The 25,754-nt window shown below is 35.6% G+C and overlaps 1 protein-coding gene across 1 annotated transcript; it reads left to right on the plus strand.

The window, feature by feature from the left end:
• The first annotated feature begins 5,030 nt into the window (after positions 1–5,030).
• Positions 5,031–19,452, plus strand: LOC135155504 (CD9 antigen-like). The gene is made up of 3 exons (XM_064104752.1): positions 5,031–5,133; positions 10,673–10,795; positions 15,727–19,452. The coding sequence occupies exons 2-3, from the start codon at positions 10,715–10,717 to the stop codon at positions 15,955–15,957; spliced, it is 312 nt and encodes a 103-aa protein (XP_063960822.1). The 5' UTR covers positions 5,031–5,133; positions 10,673–10,714; the 3' UTR covers positions 15,958–19,452.
• The last annotated feature ends 6,302 nt before the right edge of the window (positions 19,453–25,754 follow it).

Below are 25,754 nucleotides of genomic sequence, written 5' to 3' on the forward strand. Positions count from 1 at the left end.
ATAAGTGAAACTTAAAAATGTCATAACTTTCTTATTTTACATCCGATTTCGATGAAATTTGCAGCATATGTTTGTTTGATTTTTCTCTATCGACTTAAATCAACAATTTTCTGGGGTGGACTTGACCTTTAATCATCATTTAATAGGGCAAACAGTCTTGACATTGTCTGGTCTTGGTACACGCCTAACGGAAGCTCCTGAGGCATGCAGACGTTCTGCTTCTGTGCTTGTATCTGCTGTTCACCATGCAGGTCTACATCTCCAAACCTGTTATTTTTTACCCTAGGGGCATTTTCACCACAGATGGACACAGAGGCAAAAAATAAAGTTGATATTCATGTCAAATGCTTTATGTTTTTTAATAAAACAAGACCTGAAGTTTCTGAGACAAATTTTTTTCCGACTCTGGCAGCCATTTTTTATTTCAAAATGGCTGCCAAAGTATGGATACAAATTAGTGTTGAAAATAGTATATTGATACATATTTTGTTTTGACAGATTTTTAAAGAACAGGTTTGATCATGATGTTTTCGCCTTTGATTTAGCTTGCTATTATAACACTTTTTAAAATCCCACAGAAAGAAACACCAGTAATTCATTCATCTGATAAAAAAAACATTGATGAAGTATTTGATATGGTATGTAATGTCAGTTACCGAAAACATGAACTTTTTTTTCTCATTTCCTGAAAAAGAGGATATATTATATGAAACTTGGTAGATTTCCTCTCTAGGTAACACCCCTCCCTTCTACACCAAAATTAAAGATTACCAATTAACAATAAAGCAATAGGGTACCATTAAATATATGTAATGTCAGTTACCAAGTGGAAAATGTAATGTCAGTTACCGAGATGTAATGTCAGTTACCATGATAAAACGTTGGTTACCAATATTGAAATGCAAATATGTGGTCAATTTTATGGTGATGAAATATTGTATACTTGTTATTTAACCCTAAGAAGACTGGGGGGGGGGGGGCTGATTCAGCCCCCCCTCGACATTTTTCGCGATAAATCCACTGCTCGAATGTTTTTGACCGCGTCGCTAGCTGACTTTTTACCTTCAAGTCTCGAGCAACTTTTGAGACCAAAATTACGCAACATTTTGTAAGTGCATGCAGACCCAAAATTACTCCAAAACGTGAATTTGTGTACAAATCCAATGCAAATAGTGTTTTCAGCCAAAATTCATAAAATTTATCATTATTTTTCCTTTTACTGCTAAAATCAATTAATTTTATCTTGTATAGAGCCAAAATAAAGTCCCTGACAATTTCCATTGAAAAAACAATAAAAAACAAAAAGTCCAAAAAACAAAGAAATACATAAGAAATCTAGAAAATAGAATACATAAGAAAATAAATGTGATGTTGAAATTTTTGAAAAATAAATTTGATCAGATGCCTATCTAGAGTATGTGAAACAAACATTAGCATTTTAGGGTCATTATTTTATTAATTAGATCAAACCTATGATTTTACGCATAAATTAGCATAATTAGTCAGCAATGCAATTTTCTGCAGAATTTGATTTTATAGTTTTGTAGATGGGTAATGCGCGTGCCAATTTTCATTGCGATCGCGCGATCGACGGCCGAGATCATAAAGGGGGGCTGAATCAGTTGCATTCCCATCGTGCAAAAAAAAATTACTATGAAATTGTTTTGTACATGCACTTTACCAAGTACCTAATTGTTTGTATCAGACAATTTTTTTTTTTGGTTTTCGGGGGGGGGGGGGGGGAGGGTAGGGGGTACTTTTCCCAACCTATTGCCTAAATCTGCAACATTTTTTAAGCTTAACATTGTGATGAAGGGGATTTCCAGGGTCCCTATTTTAGTTTTTAGGATTCTTTTGAGCATTGCCTCGCTAAAAGTAAATTCCTGGATTTTATACCTGTTAGTAGTGTGGATGTGTGATACAATTTTCTTTTTGGTTTACAAGTATAGATGAAAAGTGAAATTTGACAGTTCTGATCAATGTTGCATGGATCTACTAAAACTGTGGTGTTTTTTTCTAATTTACAAATAGTTCAGTTTCAGTTAAGAAGCTGGAGTTTATTTTTTGTTGACAGCTTATAAAAGAAATTAGCAAAGAAAATTATTAAACAAATTATGAAGAGAATTGAAATCCAACAGATATGAACAAGCATTGCTTGCACTGACCAGAATAGAAATCACTAAAACTACATGGCTGCATGAGATTCGGGGGAGGGGTAGGGGAAGGCGGGGTAAGTTGTGACACTTTTTGCATTTTGCATGTTAGAACTGATATGACTAATAATATTTTAGAAATAAGAACCTTGCCTTTAAATTTGATTCTTGGGAAATATTTTTCACCTATATAAAACGTTCTACCCCCACAATGAAATTCATTGTGACCTTTGAAAAAAACGATGTCAAATGGCTCAACTTGCCCCATATGTGGGGTAAGTTGTGCCACCTTCTGGGGTAAGTTGTGCCACAAAAACTATGTACAAAATGTATGCGGGAAGAAGCAGCATGTCATTTTTTTATTTCAAGTCTTTTCACTTGGGAATTCTCTATAAATACTAACATCCTCTACAAGTAAAAGAACTGTAATGTGAATTTACACCTTTCTCCCTGCATATCAATGGCTTTTCAAGTTTTTTTTTATTTTTCATACTTAGTACCATATGAATTACTATGGCTCAATTTACCCCATGTTGGCTGGCTCAAAGTACCCCAGTCCAAACTTAATGCGATATTTTCACATCCACACATTTCTTATGCATCCATCATTTAAAAGACTATGACAAGAATGAAGATCCATACCTGGACTAACAATATTGTTCTTATTTCTTTATTATATTTAAAGATGTGTGTGGGTAAAAAGCACTCCTTTATTTTATACCCTTTTATACTTTTTTGGCTGAAATTTGTATTTTTCCGTCTAAAAAAGTACCATTTGTTTCAAAGTCGAAAACAATATGGTTGGGTGAAGGGTTATGTAATGGGTCATCAATACATGACACCACCACAGTGTCCGACTCATTCATTATTGGCCTGGGGGTGGTGGCTCAACTTGCCCCTATGCTCAACTTACCCCACCTTCCCCTACATGTAGCCTAGGGGAGGAGACCCTTATTCATTTTGCCTTTTTTGAGGGGAGGGGGAGGTTGGAGAAGGAAAAGGTTTAAAAAGTCAATATAAAACTGATGAATATATTATGGGTGTATAGTAAGAAAAATCCATGTGTACAGTCAATGCAATATTAAATTACTATAGGAAAACATGTAGCTGCTATGACCCCCCCCCCCCCCCCCGGGTAAGTAAAACATACATTTTTTATCTTTTGATAATTAAAAATGTGAAGTATTATGAAACTCTTATGATTTTAAAAAGCCTTACATATAAGTACCAAGAAAATTATGCCTTTGAAAATCATATAGCACTGGATAATGTCAATGTGTATCGTCAGTTACCGACAAGTAATGATAAAAATGTTCAAATCGAAGAAAGGAATTAAGAAAAAGAAAAAGTTTTTTCATTGAAATGTTCCTAAAAACTCGGGTATACTTCCACATCAAGCTCACTTTCATGTGAAGCCCTGCACAGAAGATACAATGCCATGATTACACACATTTGACTTCCATGTGTTATCTCTATGGCAAATTAAGTGTAATGTCAGTTACCGTAATGTCAGTTACCAGCATGGTTGTGGAAAAATTATCATAGTCCCCAAAAGACAAAAACGAATTGTTTAATATTTTGACACATCTTAACCTAGTAACGGAGGTATATTTACATATTCAAATTATTTCTCTATCTACTCAGGGACATGAGATATTTCAACTTTAATGAACACCCTGAAATTGCATGTCCTTTTGCGTAATGTCAGTTACCGACACATTTTTGCTTGCTGATGCGTAAAAAAATGTGGTTACATAGGAAAACTTAGTATCAGAGTATACAGCAAGGTTCACTTTATTAACTCTATCAAAAGCAAGCTCCCATCATTTGTTGTTTTAGAGATACACACAATGGAAGGTGTGAAAACATTGTGCCGTGTAATGTCAGTTACTGTGAAAATGCCCCTAGGTATTTCCACATAGGTAGTATCTATGTACATGAACATTGATAAAATACTGTACCTTGCAGCATGCAGAGGAAGCCAAAATGAAAATCAAAGATAATTCATCTCTTGGATATTTTGTAGGATAAATGGATTGTGAACTATATTCTGTGCAACAGATGGACAAGTAATGCAGTCCCTATTTAAAGTCTGGGGGTTTTGTGGAAAACACGACGAGAGGGGCGACTACCGGTAGTTGGTATTTCCTACCCAGGTGGGAAATACTTGGAAAAACTTGTAAATGCTAGGAAGAACTTAATTTATTATGGGGAAATGCTAGAGTATGCAAGAGAATTACCTGGGCAATACCTGGAAATATTGTATTCTGTATTATTTCCCTGGATTTCCAACTATTTCCTATTTTCCTAAAAAAATTATCTTGGCGGTATTTACCACTGTTACTTTCCATTCTTCCCAACACTGGAGGTGATCGACCATACAACCAACTGATTCAGCTCCAGTTTCAGTCTAATTTATTTTCCATATCACACAAAATATAATCTATTATTTACATTCAGCAAGAAAGAACAAACTATTAAAATAGCACATTACAGTAGTTCAATAGATATTAGACAATGGTAATAACATTCAAAGAAGCTAATTGGAGATACTTATAGATAATAATATGAATAGGAACTATTTAAAAAAGCAGAGCTTGTCATTCTTATCACTACATGCATGCCTCAGAAGTATTGTCAATTTGTTATAAAAATATCAATATAAAGAATAAAAAATATTAATAAGATAATGTGAAAAGGTCTGTGAAGTTAGACTAGCTACTCAGCGAACCTACATTCTGCGTGGGATGTAGGATGAATTGAACGTAAATGAAAGGATATGGAATAATAGGAGTGTGGGCCTTTAAGTGGGATGGGCTTTTACAGAATTCCAAAACAGCGCGTGTTGCTCGAGTGATCAGCCCATCGAAGGGTGTGAGCAATCATACACATATGCGTTCTAGCTGTTGTACTATAAGGGTGGACAGTGGATCAAGTCGTGCGTGCATGTTTGTGGATAGTATACCAAGTTGAGAATATAGTGAGTATAGTGAGAATATATATGTTTGTTGGAATCATTATATTGAACTTGTTGGTAATAAACTGTGCATCTCATCTTTTCTGGTTTGTGCTTTGTGGTGGTAGAGGATTATATTTGGATGGTATGTGGGATATTCGCATATATTCATATCAAATTGGGAATATGATTATGTGACATGTGTGTATAGGCTATGTGTATCAGGGAAATGTTTCTTTGTATCTCTCTTATTGAAGAAGTGATGGTAAATATGTTTAAGGCTAGAGTAGAAGAAAGGGCACCAATTCTTGTAGTGCAAGGAAAAGATAGGGGATAGGGTTTCAAAAATGGGTTGTGGGTGCAGACAAAAAAATGACTAGGAAAAAAAGGTTATTCTAAAAACAGACCTATAATTTGCAGAAAAACTATATTGGAAAACCCGCTCATTAATAGAAAAAAGCTCTTTTACTTTCAAAAGGGGAGGTTTAATGTACATGTACATCTTTTGTTGGTTTTGCAGAGAAAGATGTACATTAAACTCCCCTTCTTGTGAAAAGTGCCCCTTTTGAAAGTAATTGAGAGCTTTGTTTCATTCATTTGATTTTCTCCTTCATTTAATTAGGTCCTTTTTGAGAGTGAGAACCCTTTTGTTGCTAGCCTTTCATGGGGGTGGGGGGACATTTATTTTTATTTTTTTACTACAGTACATATATGCACATGCAAGTACCAGTAAACCAGTGTGAGAAACTTCCGATGGCCCCTTAATCTGTCTATCCTCGAGAGGCTACTAATTAATAAACACATCTGTTTGATGTGTTAATAAGATGAAGATATAAACAGTACAGGTACCATGCCTTTGAAAAACCCATTAATCTTCTTACAATATGGTACACATACTATATACAGGTATATTATGCATCACTTTTGAAAAAAAAAAGAGTGCTTCAAATTTACCAGGGGGCATTGTGGATAGAGGTAAGAAATTAAAACTTAGGTGCATTTTTTTAATACTCCATCTTACATGTACACTGTATGTACCAGCTGATGTAGACTTTTCTTTGCATATTTTTTTTTTATTACAAAGAGCAATACATATATGCTGAAATTTGCATGCATGAGATGTGGTTTTATACAAAAAATGAAAGAAAGAAAACTAGCACATGATCAAGCACTCGATTTTCATAATTCAAGACACTAATAAGTTAATATCTAATTTGTATAGATCTATAAGTTTAGACTGTATACTTCATGTAATGCATTTTATAATGTTAGCACCTACAATCTTTGAAAATGAGTGTCTGATCGTTAAATTTACCAAACCACATAATAAGGGCTTTGATTGAATCGACAAGACAAAGTGACAATTCATTTAAATTTCTGGGTTTATTTTTTTAAACCAACCTGTACCATATTGCATCATCTTTATTAAAACAGTTAATAACTTGCCAATGAGCTGTTCAGTCACAGTAGAGATTCGTAATTCGATTTCCCCTGCATTTCCCTCATTCATTAAGCAGCTGGCAAATTTTCATTTTCCTCGATGCTAGAAGATAGTCCAAAGAATAGGCCTACATTTAGCCATTAACATGTAACGATTTGAAGGGATTGATAAACATTTTGAGCTTTATAAAGAATACTGAAAATGTGGACAATTTGAGGTGTAATTGAAAGAATTTAATAATCTGACAGTCAATCAAAGGGGATAAAAAGCCTGTTTTATCCATTTAGTTGTAGTGACTGTAGTTAAACTATATAACAATCTGATATGGTATGGTTGTGTAATTTTCAGCAAAAAGTGTCTTAGGTAATGGAAATGGAAAATATATTTGAAAACAATATTCTTTTTTTAACTTCTAGTTCTTGAATCATTTTTTTTTAGTAGATTTTAAAAATAATTGATTATGTGACTCAGAATTGTGTGAACATATTTAATATCAGAGTAATAGTATGAAAAAAACTTAGCTGTCTAAAATAATATCAGCGGGAAATGTTTTAGTAAGATGTATTTTGATTGAATTTTTCCAAAGTTTTTATTTAATGGGTGAAGTTAATGGAAACTGATCAGTCAAGCAGGAAAAAATTCATTTTCAGCCTTGCATTAATGAACATAGCCTTCAAAAGAGCTATTAAAAAATTTCCAGTAACAAAAAAAATCACTCAACTGAGGCATTCAGGCAAAGTTTCATCTCAGCCTTATCTGTCAAAATATTGGAGATAAATCAAATTTTAATAAAATGGTGAATAGGATAATACAACATTATGAATCTGAATACTAAATAAACAGAAAAATACAAAATTTAGCATTGATAATAGTGATAAGTACATGTAGAATTGTAATTAGTGATTTTTCATAATCTATGGAATTGTACAAAACATTGAAATGAACTTTCCTTTCTACATTTTTGCCTGTTTTTGTCCTTTTTCTGTATAAGAGTAACCTTCATAGTTGAAGATCAATTTTAGGGAATACTCTGTTCAGAGTTATATACAGTAGATTATAGCTTACACTCTTCTTATATTGTTCTTATTATCTGTTGAATGGATCTAATTTGTCATTCATTTTATTCCGAAAGTCAAATATGGAAATCAAAACCAATTAAGTATTAGAAATAAAGAACTTTGTTAATTATTCCTTACAAGTAAAATATCCTGCACTAATTAATTGCTCACTCATTTCATAATAGGCCTATCAAGAGTTGATATAAGGGCCCTGAAACTCTCAGTATACATATGATTGTAATATTGTATGTATATTTTCAGAAAACATATCAAATGTCACTAGGACTTTGTCACCAAACTTTTCATTTGAATCATGACCCAGATAAAAGTTGTCCTTGAAGTGAGAAAATGTAGTCCAACATCTCACTATCCAAGTGCTGGGGAATAATTGTCTCATATTGTAAGAATAAACATTTAACGCTGTGCTGTACTGTATACACAGACATAACGCTGAACCTGGTTGCCTTTCGCTGCTATTATGTTTTTGTTTGTTTAGCTAACAGCAAGCAATGACAAATCATGTAGATGTATCCATCCACTTTACAGTGATGAAATCTTTTTTTTTTATTTATGTTTTTATTGATAAATCTTCAACATACAAATCATTTACATCAAATTCCACTATAAAATTTACAACAAAAAAATCAAAAATCAATCAAAATATATACAAGGGATTGGAGTGATCGGAAAAAAAAGAAAAAAAAAATCAACAAGGAGAAAGCGGAGTACATGTATATCATTTCATTAAAACAATATCATATTTTTACATGAGCAAGAACCCCTAGAATGGAAACCAATCAGCAACAAACTTTGGCAAAGTTATTAAAAAATAATTTAGAAAGACCATGATGCAAAGCATTAAAACAAAAACCTACTCAGGCTGGAAAGGGCATACAGTGATGAAATCTGATATGCAATATGCATTGTGCTCCAGATATAGGCCTACTTGTTGTGCTCAGCTGTACTACATTGGATAAACAATGATTAGAATTGATTTTAACACCAAAACAAAGCAGTATATATGCACATGTGCAGATGTGGAGTGTTGTTTGATTGTGAGAGAGGGTTTGGGAGAAAAAATCAGAAAAAAGAAAGAGAGAAGGGTAAAGAAAAAGAGAGACAAAAGAAGAGAAGGACTGAGTGAGTTGAGGGGGTTGCTGTAGATAGTAGGGGCCGGGGGGGGGGGGGGGGGGGCTGAACCACTTTTTCATGGGGCAAAATTAAGTCTAGGAATTTTTCGCATAAGGTTGACCCATGCTTAGGGATTTCTAAGTTGAAAATGGTGACTCATTCGGGCACCCCCTGAATTGATAGTTGATATGAGTTTGGATTTGATACAGGAGTCAATTAGAGACACCGAACTATGAGTAAGAATGGAAGACAGAGAAGGGGGGGGGGTAGGAGGGCTGATAAACAAGGAGATGCCTATAAAGGGGGGGGGGTAACTTAGAACAAAAAAGGAAAGAAGTGGAAGAATATGAGGAAAAGGGTAACAGAATATATATGAAAGGGGAGGGCTCAAAACTTGGGAACATTGATTTTCAGACCTTTCAGCGTAATTGTACCATTGAATTCATATGAGGACATCAATGCATACATGTACATTTATTTGAAACATGTAAATGAATTACCAATACTGCAGGGTATATCGTTTGACCAAAATATGTATATTGTACATTGCTCGGCGGAGTCGGCATCAATCAGATCACAGTAGCATACCAAAGAAGCCATGTAATTAAAATTGTATACGGCCTTGTATCGCCAGGAGATATGTATTTATTTTTTCATCAATGTAGTCTATATTTTCCAGACTTTCTTTTCAAAAGTGCAAATAGAATGCAAAGAGTACATGTGCTTGACCTTAAGGTAATAATACCATGAGTACATGATATGATAGATCATAGAATCAAATACACTATCGAAAGGTCAAAACAAGGACTTTGAGACACCAGAAGGTTGTATTTGGGTAGGGTCATGGTTGTAAAATAGTTCACATCAAGGAAAAGGAGATGAATTTGAGCCCCTTTCACCAATGTGATATACTTTGAAACAGGTTTTATTTTACCTTGCAACCTTCCCCCTAGATATGCCATTGTGTAGAATACATTGATCTGAGTACAAGTATTTGTTGATTTATAAGAAAGAAGTCTACTGGTAGTTTTTACACAGATTTGTGTATAATTAAGTGACATCATTTTTTTTGTTCAATGAATACCAAACAGACTTTATCTTGAGTTTAATAGTAAGATATGCTTTTGATACTATTCTTTCTTGTTTATTTCATTTTTCTTAGAATATTTTTAATCACTGTATGAAGCAAAGGCATTTGAGGCACTGGAAGGTTGTATTTGGGTTGGGTCATGGTTGTAAAAAAGGTCACTTCACATCAAGGAAAAAAGAGCTGAATTTGAGCCCCTTTCACCGATGTGATATACTTTTGACTCGGGTTTTATTTTACCTTGCAAACCTCCCCCTAGATATGCCATTGTGTAGAATACATCATTCCAAGTACAAGTATTTGTTGATTTATAAGAAAGAAGTCTACTCGTAGCTTTTACACAGGTTTCATTTTTCTTAGAATATTTTTAATCACTGCATGAAAACTCAATGGGGGAGAGGCAGTTTTCCCATGCCCTCTGTAGCATCACCCTTGCTTAAGAGTGCTTTCTGTAGATGTTGGTAAATTTTTCCTAACGCCGGTTAACCACCCGTTGACAAAAACTGGTTTAATTTAATTCAATTCAAGTCAATTTGTTTATTCTTTTCCATTAAAAAACCACAAAAATATGTACATTCAAGATATAAACAGCTGAAATATATGTGTATATATACAAGAAAAATAAATCAAATACATTATATAGGTAACAAAATAAATGGAAAATGGAACACCTGTAGAAAGCTTAAAAAAAAGCTTGTAAATGACAGGAGTCCAAAAGTAAAAAAAATTACAGATATGTTTACATACAGTGTAATAATAATAACTTGACATCTTTTAGAAACATCATGACTTGGCCTACTTGTACTTTATTTGCATTTCTCTACTTTATCTTCTTAAATTTCACAGTTTATATAAACCTCTTAAAGGAGACACCAAATCAGAACCAACATGGCTGACCTGAAGAAGAAGCTTTCATGGGGTGGAAACTTCTGCCGAGGAATCCTCTGCTGTTTCAACTTTCTTTTCTTGGTAAGTCTGAATCAGCGTTTCAATTTTCAGCCTATCAAAGGGTCAAAAGTAGCCTTAATCCAGGCAGAAGCTGCAACTTTTGTCTTTGCCTTTACGAAACGTCAGCAATATGTTGGATGTGGAATACTTTGGCTGTGAAGCAACTGAACCAAAGGCTGTACACTCAGGTCTTGCACCGGGGGGGGGGGGGGACACTCGAATTATAATTTGATACCTATGTGCCGCGCCAACTCGAAAATAGGGGGCTCTGGAACTAAATCTCGGTCTTAAAACGGGGGTCTCCGGAACGGCTCTTGGATCAACGATTGCTAAAAGTGCAATGCTCGCGGACCACATTAAAAACAGGGGTCTCCGGAACTCATTAGATCGTAGGCATAAAACGCGCGCGCGTCTTGCTAGATTTATATCGGGCCAGTGCAAGCTAGCTGCGGGCATGGGGAGCTTGGGGGGGCCGACATAATGGCTCTGCGCCGATCGAGCTCGCCGCTCTGAGCGGCTGAGTAGATCACGACGGGCGCTCTATGGAGCGAGAAATCACAAAGTTGAGGGTCTCCGGAACGGGAAAAAATGGGAATTTCTATGGCTTTCTGAAAGGGTGATGCTCTGGAACGGAAATTTATGCTGAAAATGGGGGTCTCAACCACGGCACATACGTATCATATATTTACTGTATACTGAGTACCCCCCCCCCCCCCCCCCCCCCGGTCTTGCACTAGTTGTTTCCTTTTTACTGACCAGGATTGGGTGCAGGTTTTTTTGTACAGAAATCTGCCACCGGACATTCATCAATAAAAAGGAAACGACCTAAACAAGGTCATTTGTTTCATGAAATTGCTCCTATGGCCTCAACTCCATCCCTCTCCAACTCTCTCTCAAATCAGCTTTCACTTTTTTTCAAATTAGATTTCTATTTTTGTTTTGTATTTCAGTTTGCATACATGTAGCTCATTACATGGCTGGCAATAATCCATATGCCACTTGTGTAATGGAAACATGATATATTCAGGAAAATACATGTTACCAGATAAAATCTTAATTCTTTGTGGCTTTTCTCATTAAATCTACTGGGTGGCATGGTACCTGTGGTATTTTCACCGCCAAGCTAAACGCATATTTATTCATTGAATATACATCTCCTATTCAATTGTTTGCTTTTATTTCTGTGTTCAAAATAATACAATATCAACTGTGACATGATTATATGCAATATACAAAATAAACCATAACATAAACAATATAATATTAATTACATTATAGCCCGTATTCTGAAGTCCGGTTTAACTTAAAGTCAGGTTTAAAGTTGTGGTTTAAGTATGGATAGCCAATTGTTACATAAATCACTAACAGTAGAGATATCATATTTCAGCTCATTTGGCTCTAAAATCATTCACAATTGTCTAGGAAGTATAAAAAGATGATTGTCTTTACAATGGATGAATCAGGAAAGAGCACACTAAACATAAGAAACACACAACTTAATGAATTTTTAAACACTTTTGGCTTCCCATAATTTTAGCACAGAGTTAGACCATGGTCTATTAAGTTAAACCTGACTTCAGTATACGGGCCAATGAATACAAAATAACAATGTGAGCATAAACTTGACTCTTTAATGATAGTAATAATAATAATAAATGTACTTAATGAACGCAGGAGACCGCCATCATGAGCAGTTAAACTTGAAATTGATGGCGGCATTATAATGCCAGTGACAACAGTGCTTGTGTGCACATATCCATTCCAAGGAAGGGTCAAGACTCCTAACGGTTCAAATAAAAAATTACAAGTATTAAGAGAAGAAGAAAAAATTACAATTCTACAAGAATGAAAGAAAAAGAGGGAGGGATTGAATAGGATAACAAGATATATTTTCGTAAAAGTAGATATGTTTTCAAGTTTCATTGGAACGACATTTCAAATTTGCAATGATGAATTGAAGGATCGTCACATGTCTCCTTTTCAAAAGAAATCCCTCCATATGGGTGTATCATATTTTTGTATGAAGTATGAAATAACTGGCATACAGAAGAAATTTTGCCCTCTCAACCATGTCTATTCTATGAGGCGCCGAATGTACCAATATTATATAGAACAATTATTTGTTATATAATCATTATTTATTAAATAATAACTATTATTTATATATAATTTACATTTTATTTGTAAATAACTACTATTATATAAAATATCATTTCTAATTATTTATATATAATTCCAAGTAATACTTCATTATTTGTAAATAATAATAGTTCGACATTCCATTATTTATAAATAATGATTATTTGTTTTTCATTATTTATAAATAATGATTATTTGTTTTTCATTATTTATAAATAATGATTATTTGTTTTTCATTATTTACAAATAATGATTATTTGTTTTTCATTATTTATAAATAATGATTATTTGTTTTTCATTATTTATAAATAATGATTATTTGTTTTTCATTATTTATAAATAATTTGTTGAGTTTTCCATTATTTATAAATAATGATTATTTGTTAAATAATGAAAACGTCTACTTCATTATTTATAAATAATTTTTTCGAGTGCACCATTATTCTCATTATTTATAAATAATCATTATTTAATGTTCGAGTTTTCCATTATTTATAAATAAAGATTATTTGTTAAATAATGAAATATCTACTTCATTATTTATAAATAATAATTTTGTTTCAATATCCATTATTTATAAATAATCATTATTTATAAACAATTTTTACAGTTTGCCATTATATACAAATAATCATTATTTATATACAAATAACCATTATTTATTAAATAATGCCATTATTTATTAAATAATGCCATTATTTATTAAATAATGGAAAACTCGCTATAACATGCAAATGTGGGACCGCCCATGATATGAATATTCATGATGCGATTTCCTTTTTCGTGATTTTTCTTGACAAATTTTTGTCCATTTCCTCTTCATAATGACATTTCTTGAAGCAATTTTCTAGGGATATGGTCTGATTGTAATATTCTTCATTTTCTATATAACCTTGTCTTCGTAGAAATATCAAAAAGTGTAATTTTATACGATTTTTCCTACAGTTCACAATCCCCATAGGCGCGCGTGTATCGTAGGGACAACCGGTGAATCGACGGAGTGCTCTTTATCGAAATACTACGTTGGTTGGTCCGTCGATTCACCGGTTGTCCCTACGATACACGCGCGCCTATGGGGATTGTGAACTGTAGGAAAAATCGTATAAAATTACACTTTTTGATATTTCTACGAAGACAAGGTTATATAGAAAATGAAGAATATTACAATCAGACCATATCCCTAGAAAATTGCTTCAAGAAATGTCATTATGAAGAGGAAATGGACAAAAATTTGTGAAGAAAAATCACGAAAAAGGAAATCGCATCATGAATATTCATATCATGGGCGGTCCCACATTTGCATGTTATAGCGAGTTTTCCATTATTTAATAAATAATGGCATTATTTAATAAATAATGGCATTATTTAATAAATAATGGTTATTTGTATATAAATAATGATTATTTGTATATAATGGCAAACTGTAAAAATAGTTTATAAATAATGATTATTTATAAATAATGGATATTGAAACAAAATTATTATTTATAAATAATGAAGTAGATATTTCATTATTTAACAAATAATCTTTATTTATAAATAATGGAAAACTCGAACATTAAATAATGATTATTTATAAATAATGAGAATAATGGTGCACTCGAAAAAATTATTTATAAATAATGAAGTAGACGTTTTCATTATTTAACAAATAATCATTATTTATAAATAATGGAAAACTCAACAAATTATTTATAAATAATGAAAAACAAATAATCATTATTTATAAATAATGAAAAACAAATAATCATTATTTATAAATAATGAAAAACAAATAATCATTATTTATAAATAATGGAATGTCGAACTATTATTATTTACAAATAATGAAGTATTACTTGGAATTATATATAAATAATTAGAAATGATATTTTATATAATAGTAGTTATTTACAAATAAAATGTAAATTATATATAAATAATAGTTATTATTTAATAAATAATGATTATATAACAAATAATTGTTCTATATAATATTGGTACATTCGGCGCCTCATACTATTCCCCTCAAAATTGATCGCTCACTACGCCACTATAAAATACATGTATTTAAGTTTCTACTGCATAAGTCCTCTTTCTTCTCATATTATTCTCCTTCAGTTGGGAGGCATCATTCTCATGGCTCTGGTCGATGTTATCTAAGCGTTTAATCGCCATCCTGACCAAAACCTCCTCCATTCCCCTGCTTGAGTCAAAATATGAACAGAACAAATCTCTAAATTGCCTTATCTTTCTCTTCTCTTGTCAATATCCCTCAACAAACTGTAGGAATCATCTTGGTTCTGGTTGATACCGTCTCCAAGCATCTTACCACCTTCCTGACCAAAACCTCCACCACTCCACTCCTTAATTCAATATATGAACAGAACAAATTTCAAAAGAGCCTTACATGTCTTTCTCGATTCCCTCCACAGCTTGGAGGTATCATCCTAATGGCTCTAGGTATCTGGGTCCTGGGGAGTGTTTCATGAAAGGACTTGTCGGACGTTTTATCCGACAAATCCTGTTTTATCTGACAGTTACCATAGTAACAGTGCCTCTCAGCCAATCAGAATCAAGGAAAGATGTCAGATCTGACATCTTGTCGGACAAAATTGTTGATGAAACGCTCCCCAGGTCGATGCCGACTCGACGCATCTTGCCACCTTCCTGACCTAAACCTCCACTCCACTCCTTAATTCAATATATGAACAGACCAAATCTCAAAAGAGCCTTACTATGTCTTTCTCAATTCTCTCCACAGCTTGGAGGTATCATCCTAATGGCTCTAGGTATCTGGGTTCTTACTATGTCTTTCTCAATTCCCTCCACAGCTTGGAGGTATCATCCTAATGGCTCTAGGCATCTGGGTCCTGGTTGACTCCGACTCGAAGCATCTTACCGCCATCCTGACTGACAACCTCCACCACACCGCGGCCTACATTTTCCTCATCGCTGGCATCATCGTCATGGTCGTATCGGTGTTTGGATTCTGCGGAGCTAAGATGGAAAGCAAGTGCTGTCTGGGAATGGTTAGTATCAGAGGCGAAAGCAGGGTTTCATAAATGGAACTCCCCACCCACCCCCCCTAAAAAAAAGAAATCCAAAAGGTTGCCAGCTGTCTCCCCCATTGATATATATTATACTTTTTGTTTAAAAATTCCCTTCTCTTTGACTCCCCCCCAAAAAAAAAGTTTGATACGAATTCATGAAAATTGGAAGTGAATGAGTATTGCCTTCATTTTTATAAAGGAAATTTTACCTTTCTAATAAAAGATAATGCAATGTAATTTTAAGATTATTATCATTAATTTCTTTATTTTGTTCATTTTCATTAAAGGTATAGTGTATGATTGGTTGATCTCAGACAAGGGCAATGAATCAATTTTGAAATTATTACATTCATTAAATACCTATATTATTGCTCTATTTTATCACGGAAAAGAAACTTGCATAACTTTTATATTCTCATGATATTGAGGGGTGAAACATATATTATAACAAATGTCGGTTAAACGATAAAAGTTTGAACTTTCTTATTGACGCCCTCTCGGGTTAAAAAATAAATTGATATTAGAACACCGTTCGAATCATGCATATTCATTACGACTCATGCATATTGATGAAATACGTCATGGCGCATGCGCAGTATCAAGAAATCCCCGTATCAACAAAGTGCAGTACTCTGTGTGTGTAGCTGAGTAGAAAGCAAACATCGAACGGTGCGTGCAAGCTCAATGAGCCGATGCTAGGCGGCTAGCGACATGCTTGCGCTCTGCATTAGTTTCAGTTATAATCCACTATTTGCGATAGCACACACAGGATAAGAATACTATATTGAGCTATATCCATAAATGTATCGTACGCGTGAAAAAGGATTCAGACACGTTGATTATCTGACGTGAATGACGAAGCAAAGGATTGCCCAATACGGCTTACTTTCGGACTCTTATGTCATGAATCTGAAAGTACTCCAAGACTAAAAGAGATACGAGAATCCCAGAGATGGGCAAGGGCCGAGTTCCGAGTTTGATCTTTATTCATGTGGATTGTAGCTCTTTTATGCACTTTTCCCTTCATGTATAGCTTGGCGTGATACATATACGGGAACTACAGCGAGGCGCTATAGCGCAGCTCACTGTATGTATACTCTGTATACTGACTCCTTGGCCCTCCCCAAAGGAAAGGGGGAGGGAGGAGAGAGAAGAAAGAAAGAAGTGGATTGGTGAAAGAGAATCAGGAGAGCCATCATAAAGGGATATGGATACAACATACCCTAATTTGATATTTTGGTGTTTTTTTATCTTTCCTGAATGTTTCAGTCAGTTTCAGATTATTTAGATCCACTCGCAAAGTACAGAGGAGAAATTGGAAAAAAAAGTTAGACCAAAAATATTTAAAACTCTAAACAGACGGCCACCACCATTCTGTCTACAGCCAAGCATGAAGGGAAAGGGCGAAGAGAAAAACGATTACTTTCAGAGCAGGTTCTACGATATAAAACAGGGTTTGTTTAATACGGGGTTAAATATAGGCCTATAGTAAAACATAACGAAGATGCAATCATATATGCCTATAGTAAAACATAACGAATATGCAACCCCAATGCGGGGTTAAATATAGGCCTATAGTAAAACATAACGAAGATGCAACCCCAATGCGGGGTTAAATATAGGCCTGTAGTAAAACATAACGAAGATACAATCCCAATGCAACACTTGACTACTCTTCGTTTGTTTAGATTGAACTCGCGAGGTCAAAAGGTGAGCTGAGAAACCTGTTGATGCGAAGTACGTACGTGTAGTCTACATTGTGTAGACCGTGATAGCATGAATGTGACCAACGTACGCATCAAGTTGCTAATTTCTGTTATTTCTGTGCCGAGGTTTTTACCTGACTGCTAAGAAAGCACGAATGCCTGTGAGCAAGCAACCAGGGGACCAACGGCTCAAGGTCGAACAAGCAGAGTAAAGGCGTCATGAGTCAAAAAATGAGGGGGGGGGGCAGACATGACGTCAGGGACAAGATTTCTGGGAAAACTCTTATTTTTGCATCCACACAAGAAAGCTTGCATCGAGATATGGAAAAATGAGAAGTTGAGTATTGCGCGGTGCACGTGCTTCAGAGTTGTGATTTCCAGGGCCGACCAGCATGTAGAGTCTTACAACAGAACTTTACAAGGCACGCCGTGGGGCAAAGTGCAACAACGTATGTGAAAGAAGACTAAGCAAACCTGGAGAAGCAGCAAGGTGCAACATGTACAAGGGAATTGTGCATGTACATCACGTCTGCTTTGAAATGTGTACATGGGTCGCCGAGTTTTTATGTAGTATGGGGAGGGGGTGGGGGTAGCCTATAATGATATAGTAGGGCGCTTTATACTTTATACAATCATGGACCTATTAGGTCCATGCTATAATCAAACCATCAGCACGACCGGTGGATGGATGACTGAAAGAATGGATGGATAGGCATATATAAATGGATCATCCAATTGATGTATTTTCCCAAGAAATGGATGGTCAAAGAGAAATGGATACAAATGATGCAGCAATAGATAGGGGCACCCCATGGGAGATCAACTTGCTACCCCTTCATAGACAGTAAACAAGTAGAAAGAATTGATAAAAAGATGAAATTTTATAACAAATGAGAGGAAGAAAGGCCTCCGGGAAAGGCCTATACGCATACAGAGTGTGCACGAGCAGTTCAACCGTTGAAAAAATGTGAATGACTGCGACATGAGCAGGACAAAGACATTACTTGCATCCGGGACTTGCATCTTGATTGGCATAACATTTTAGACTTATTTATCAATGGAATTGTAACTCCCATTTCCCTGCTATAACTATAGGAAAAACGAATGATAACTGTTGTTTTATAGACGTGGAAATTTATGCTTCATATTAGGACCAAAGAGATTCTGGCGTACGTGTCAATATTTCAAAACTCATGCGGGAAAATAATATAATCATTTTTTATGATTGAAAAAAAAGTGCCAAGTTCACACTGTCACGATTTTTTTTTTTGGTGGCGGTGCTGAGGAAAATTTGACAAAGCAAAAGAAAAACATTAAAAAAGGTTCCAATACAAAATGTTGGTAATTTTCCTACATTTATCCAATTCGACACCTATACCAGAATTCCAGGGGGAGCTGCCTACATGGAAAATAATGCACGCCGCACCCCATTGTAAAATCTTGGGGGTGCTTTGCACCCCCGGTTCCAAGGGCCTTAATTATAATCGCGGAATAATTAATCGTATCAGATCAGTCGAGGCGATCGTATTGATCGTATAAATAGTTGGAATGGTTCAACTATGTGGTGATGTGGCTTTTTTTGCAGGATTTTTTTGCATTTATTGGAATAATATACAAAACAAATTTACAATGCTTGAGACATGATCATAATACAAGTGACAATCGTATATGTAGTGACTGGAGAAATACAATATATAAAAAAATATATATATAATGAGTAAAATGCATAGGCAAACTATATACAGTAAGCAAATATGTGCTTGAAGCATATAGCAGCCAAAATAAAAATGAAATTTCGAAACGAGACAAAAATAAAATTTTTATTTTGGGACAAGCCCCATCCGTGGCGAGGTTTAATGGGTATACGCTTTTTCTGATCATGGACCCTGATGTACTTAATTTATGATGATGTAATTAATGCACATGTGCTGCCGATGAAAATATAATATTTTGCCTTTATGGGTTTTTTACAACTCCAGGGGGATCAATGAGAATACAGTAATAGTTCTGAATACGCACTGAGAGAAGTGAAGGCCGGGGGGGGGGGGGGCACTTCCATTGACGAGTGGATACCATGCGCGACCATGGGGTCTCGAAAAGCACCCAAACACGTATTTTCCATATTCTCAAACTGCACCCCTTAACAAGTATTGGCGTCTCAAACCGACCCTTAACAAGTATTGGAAACAAAACGATACTCTTGGCAAGTATTCCTGAAATGAACCCCTAAACAAGTATAGCGATATTTTATTGTTATGTCGGGTCCGTCGGTCGTTGGTTTTACCTTTACACATCATTATTTTGGTTTAGTACGGCCCCATGCACCTTCCACAACTCGCGCAAGTCGGACTCTAAACACGTAGTGTTGGGGCAAAAAGGACATCCTTTATAAAACATTTTAATTTTGTTTCATCATCCCCGAAAATATTACCCTAAACACGTAGCTTTCCTAGCAACATAGATACCCTTTTTTTTAATATTTTTGTGTTTTTGACAAAAAGACATCCTTTTTACGTGTTTTTGGGGTCGCGCATGGTATCCACTCGTCAATGTAAGTGCCCCCCCCCCCCCCGGAGTGAAGGCAAAGCGGTCATGGAGCATGCAAGCAAACGAGTAATTATAATTCCTTGAATAGTCATACCATAATAAAGTTGGAGAGGATAATATTGAAATAAATAGAAAAATAACATTAAAAAATGCGAACATAAGGAATACACACAACCCCCAACCCAAGGCTAGGAATTGTGTAAACATCGAAAAATACAGAAAGATGTTAGGAACCTTGCTTGAACTATTGGCGTAAATAATAAACGTAAAATATATGAATTAAGGGGCCAGATATATGTGTCGGGCACAAATCATTTTTTATCGGTGATAGATTTTGACATAATATTCAGATATTAGTTCCCCTTCTCGCTTTCTTTTTGTATTGGCCGTGACAAATTTGGGAATCCATATAGCCCCAATCCTTCCCCATTATTTTGAACGCCACTGATTTCAACTGGATATCGTCAAAAAATATTGATTGATTGATTTTATTTCGCAAGTCACCATAATATATATACAGTAGCATTAAAAACAACAGGCTTACACAGGATGACCCACGAAAGCTCTAAAGCTATTTTCCAGTGGGGAAATAGGCTTTACCTTGTAAATAAATATTACCTTGGAAATAAGCTTTACCTTGTAAATAAATATTTACAAGGTAGTCAAACTGACAGCAGATGCAGCGTGTAAACACAGTATGAATTTCATTACATGATAATAATGAAATGATAATTACGTAATGTCATGGGTGGTGAAACAAGGATGGGACGTTTTGTAATTCGCTACGCAGGCTTTTGATAGTAAAGCTGATGAAATACAGGGTTGAAAGTAAAATAATGTGAAAGACTGAAATGAAACGATCTATTCAAAATATAAATTCCATGAAAGAGAAGCGATTCAAACAGAGTATGATATTGCGTTTACATTCCCTTTGATTCATATTATTTTGATTCCCTTTCAACAATCTACTTCTTTCTTTATTTCTTCTCTCTCCTCCATGCCCCCCTTCCCTTTCTTGGGGCGGCGGGGGTGGGGGGGGGGGGTATCGGATATGAGAAAGCCTGCAGTTTAGGTGTTATGGCACACTCGGACAAGTTCAATTTAGTGGCCTAGTAGGTCCATTGGTAAATTGCCAAGTCGTCGACTGCCAAGTGCCAACTTGCACTCACCACATGGTCTGATTTAATTTAGTCCATATCCATTCCGTCCATCAATATTTCGTCGAACAACTATTTGGTCCAGTATCCAATTCATTTTCATTCATTTTGCACAATAGCACGTTGTCCAATTAGACCAAATGGTATATGGACTGAATGGCTATTGGACCAACTGGTTACTAGACGATAGTGGATGAACATAATTATGGTAGACTTTAATGATAGTAGGCGAGTTGGCAATTTGACGATTTGGCATCAGACGAAATGGAAGTAAACTGATCCATGGACTTATATAGTATCACACCGGTATAGATAAAGAGGTACAAAAGTGGAAACGATGCCCGACGGACATGCGCATATCCAGGATTTTGCACCACGAGGGGGTCACTATTTTTGCGCCCCTGTGAACTTTTCGGAAAATTGCACCCCGACCCGACCACTCAGGCAATCAAAGTGCCTAAATGCATTTTGAATTGTCTTATTCCACAACCACGTGAAAAAGGCAATCGAAGACCATTTTTTTTAATGTGTCCATAGTGTGTCCATGTAAAAAAAGATCAAAGTTGTATCCACTTCTTGAAAAGAATAAATGCGACCAGAAAGCATAGAATTTTTAAGCGTTTTGGGGTTTCAATTTAGTTCAACTTTTCATCAGAGTGGTAGACCATATTAAAATTATGTGCGGGAGCTGTAATTTCTTAACCGGGGCTAGATCCAGCTTTCGCCAATAGGGGAGGGGGATATTTTCATCTGTTTTCCGATCAAACATTCTACGCTTTTTGCAACCGTGAACATGATATGTATATGAATTATTTAAACAATTATTATTGATACGAGCGCGAAACGTGAGCTGAATTTTTTTTATATTCTGACCTAAAATTTGAGGGGAAAAAAATCTATGAGCACTTTTGGCAATCAAGAACAGGATGAGTATCTATCAACATTTTATGCGATCACGAAGTGCGAACTGACAATTTTTGAATTCCCAATCCAACACTGGACATCATAAGCACTTTTTATAACCATGAACAGGATGGGTATATAGCTAAATAATTAATGCGAGCGCTAAGCGCGAGTTCAAATTTTTTGATATTCAGACCTCGTAAATTTGTGCGAGTGCGAAGCGCGAGCTTAAAAAGTGATTGATATTTTGACCTAAAATGTGGACATTCTAAGCACTTTTGGTAATCATGAACAGGATTGTCATCTAACTAAACATTGATGCGTCCGCAAAGAGCGAGATGAAATTTTTTTCATATTCTTACCTAAAATTTGGACATTTGAGTAAGCATTTTCGGTTATCATGAAAAGGATGATCAGTAACAAAACATTTTATGCGATCACAAAGTGCGAACTGACAATTTTTGAATTCCCAATCCAACACTGGACATCATAAGCACTTTTTATAACCATGAACAGGATGGGTATATAGCTAAATAATTAATGCGAGCGCTAAGCGCGAGTTCAAAATTTTTGATATTCAGACCTCGTAAATTTGTGCGAGTGCGAAGCGCGAGCTTAAAAAGTGATTGATATTTTGACCTAAAATGTGGACATTCTAAGCACTTTTGGTAATCATGAACAGGATTGTCATCTAACTAAACATTGATGCGTCCGCAAAGAGCGAGATGAAATTTTTTTCATATTCTTACCTAAAATTTGGACATTTGAGTAAGCATTTTCGGTTATCATGAAAAGGATGATCAGTAACAAAACAGTTTATGCGAGCGCGAAGCGCGAGCTGAATAAAAATCTATATATTTTGATACAAAGTCAGACATTCTAAGCACTTATCTTACCATGAACAGGATCGCCACCTTACTAAACAATTAATGCGAAGAGTAGGATGAATTTGTTTTTATATTCTGATCTAAAATTAGGACTTTCTAGGCACTTTTGGTAATCATGAACATGATTGGTAATTGATGGGAGCAAACATGAGTTTGGCACCCCCTCCCCTCCCTAGGTAAATTGAACCTGAATTTGATGCACCGAGACAAATATCAAATTGGCGTGTGGTGAATATCCATTCGGCACCCCCTAGGTTGAACATCAATTCGGCGCCCCTATATGTCAAACAGCAACTCGACAACCGTATATAGAAACAAATTATTCGGCGCCCCATCCCCAAGGTTAAACATCATTTCGGTGCCCTTCGGTGCCCCTATGTCGAACATCTATACGGCGCCCCGAGGTAAAACATTAATTCGCCCCCCCCCCCCTAGGATGAAGATCAATTTGGCACATCCTAGGTCGAACATCAATTCGGCGCCCCTAAGCAAAACATAAATTCGGCACCCGCTATATACATACTCTAGGTTGAACATCAATTCGGCGCATCCACCCCCCCCCCCCCCCATGTCAAACAGCAATTCGTCAACCCCTTTTCTTTCCTTCCCTTTTCTCCCTATTTTGGCGCCCCCGAATACGCACATGGTAGAGCTACGGATATAGAGAAATAAGGACAAAGATGTAATGAAAATATAAAAACTCTTGAAATACTTTACGTTTTCTAGGCAAACAAGAATCCAAACTCCAAAGCGTATAATAACGTCCGGCTGAATAGACCTCCATTTGCATCCTGTTTGATATGCTTTCCTGTAAGTTCCATTGTGGGCAAAATAAAGGGCAAAAGTAAGTCTGCTTTCTTTGAGAGGGTGTAAATGATGATATATTCAAATACCAGCGAGTGCCATAGGTGACGGAATCATAGGCGACGGAACGTATTTTCAATTTTTTTTTTTTTTTTTTTTTTTTTTTGGGGGGGGGGGGACAAAGCGAAAAAAGGCACTTATATGCAAAAAATTGCATTTTTTATGCAAACTTATATTTTCACCATGAGATTATCATCTGTGTTAAGTAGTTGTGCGTTTTGTAGTAATTAAATTGAGCAAAACCTTTTTAAAGTCTTTTCTGATTGATAAAATATCTATTTAGGCTTTATTTTTCCGGGAGCGAGCGTAGCAAGCAAACAGTTTGAACATTTTCAAATCTGAAGTTGTGAAACTCGCCGCTTTTTGGTCAAATCGCGCAAATTATTGTTAAAAGAGCATTCTTGCGAGGTGTTAAGAGCGCAAATCGCGAGCTATAAATTCTAGACATTGCTTGTACTAACATGACTAATAAGACATGAAAATCAAACATTCCGAGCAATTTTGTTATGAAAAAGATGTGCATCTAATTGAAGAATGGACGCGAGCGCGATATTCCAACCAGAAAACTGGACATTCTAAGCACTTTTTTAACCCAAGAACTTAATTGTGTGTCTTAATAAATAATAATTGATGCGAAGCGCGGCGAGCCGAAAATTTGTAATATTTCAACCTGAAAACTGGATATTCTAAGCAGTTTGAAACCAAGAACATAATGTGTACCTTTGATGCGAGCGGAAAGCGCGAGCTGAAGATTTGTGACATTTAAACCTGAAAATTGAACATTATAAGCACAAGTTGTAACCAAAACAAAGTGAGTGCCTTCCTAAAAAATAAATGATGTGGGCGCGAAGCGCGAGCCAAAAATTTTGTGATTTCCAACCTAAAATGTATCGTTTGACTTCAAAAAGGGTATTTTATTTTGAAAAGGGACATTCATGTACATCATTTTGAAATAAGTGCACTCTCCATTTAAAAAAGGCATTTTTTCCTACTGGGATTTTTTTATGTATAGGGGGTTAAGTGCCCCTGCCGCCCCCCGGTTCCGCCGCCCCTGCTGCTAATATAGCCTCGGGTTATAATTTTTATCTAAGTTCAAACTGGTATTAACAAAAATATGTTGGTATGACTGCATTTTATAACGATGGTTTTCTTTAAAATATATATTTTTTACCATTTCGATCCATCACATTTTTGCATTTTTTTGTCCGTCGATATGCCCAGCGCTGAGAGGTCATGCCAAAACGTGATTTTGCATGAAGTACATTCTCTGAACCATCATCGGAACTTCGGAATCACACAGAGATGGAAGACCCCTTCCCCCAAATAGTTCCGCCTAGCTGTATGTCCTCGAATATATATATATATATTTAATAAGACATCAGAAATGCGAAACACAAATTCACGAGTAATGCAGTTTTTGCAATAAAATTTGCAATTTTATTATATATATATCACCATGATAAGTACGTAATTTTATTATCCGAGCACATGCAGCCGACCGAGGAGGAGTGGGTGGAGGGAGAGGCACCTAGGAGACGTCATACTTGTTCTTGTTCAGTATACTACCATAACAAGTTGAAAAGAAAAATGCAAAGAGAAACTTGGAGGGGGATCGATGTTACATGGTTATAACATACAGATCTACGCACCGATATCATAGGCGGATCCAGGAGGCCGACGTTACGCCCCCCCCCCCCCCCCGATATTGGCGGCGCAAAGTAATATGAACGAAAGCAGAGGGGGGG

Source organism: Lytechinus pictus, chromosome 9, assembly GCF_037042905.1.
Source record: "Lytechinus pictus isolate F3 Inbred chromosome 9, Lp3.0, whole genome shotgun sequence".
Taxonomy (NCBI): Eukaryota; Metazoa; Echinodermata; class Echinoidea; order Temnopleuroida; family Toxopneustidae; genus Lytechinus; species Lytechinus pictus.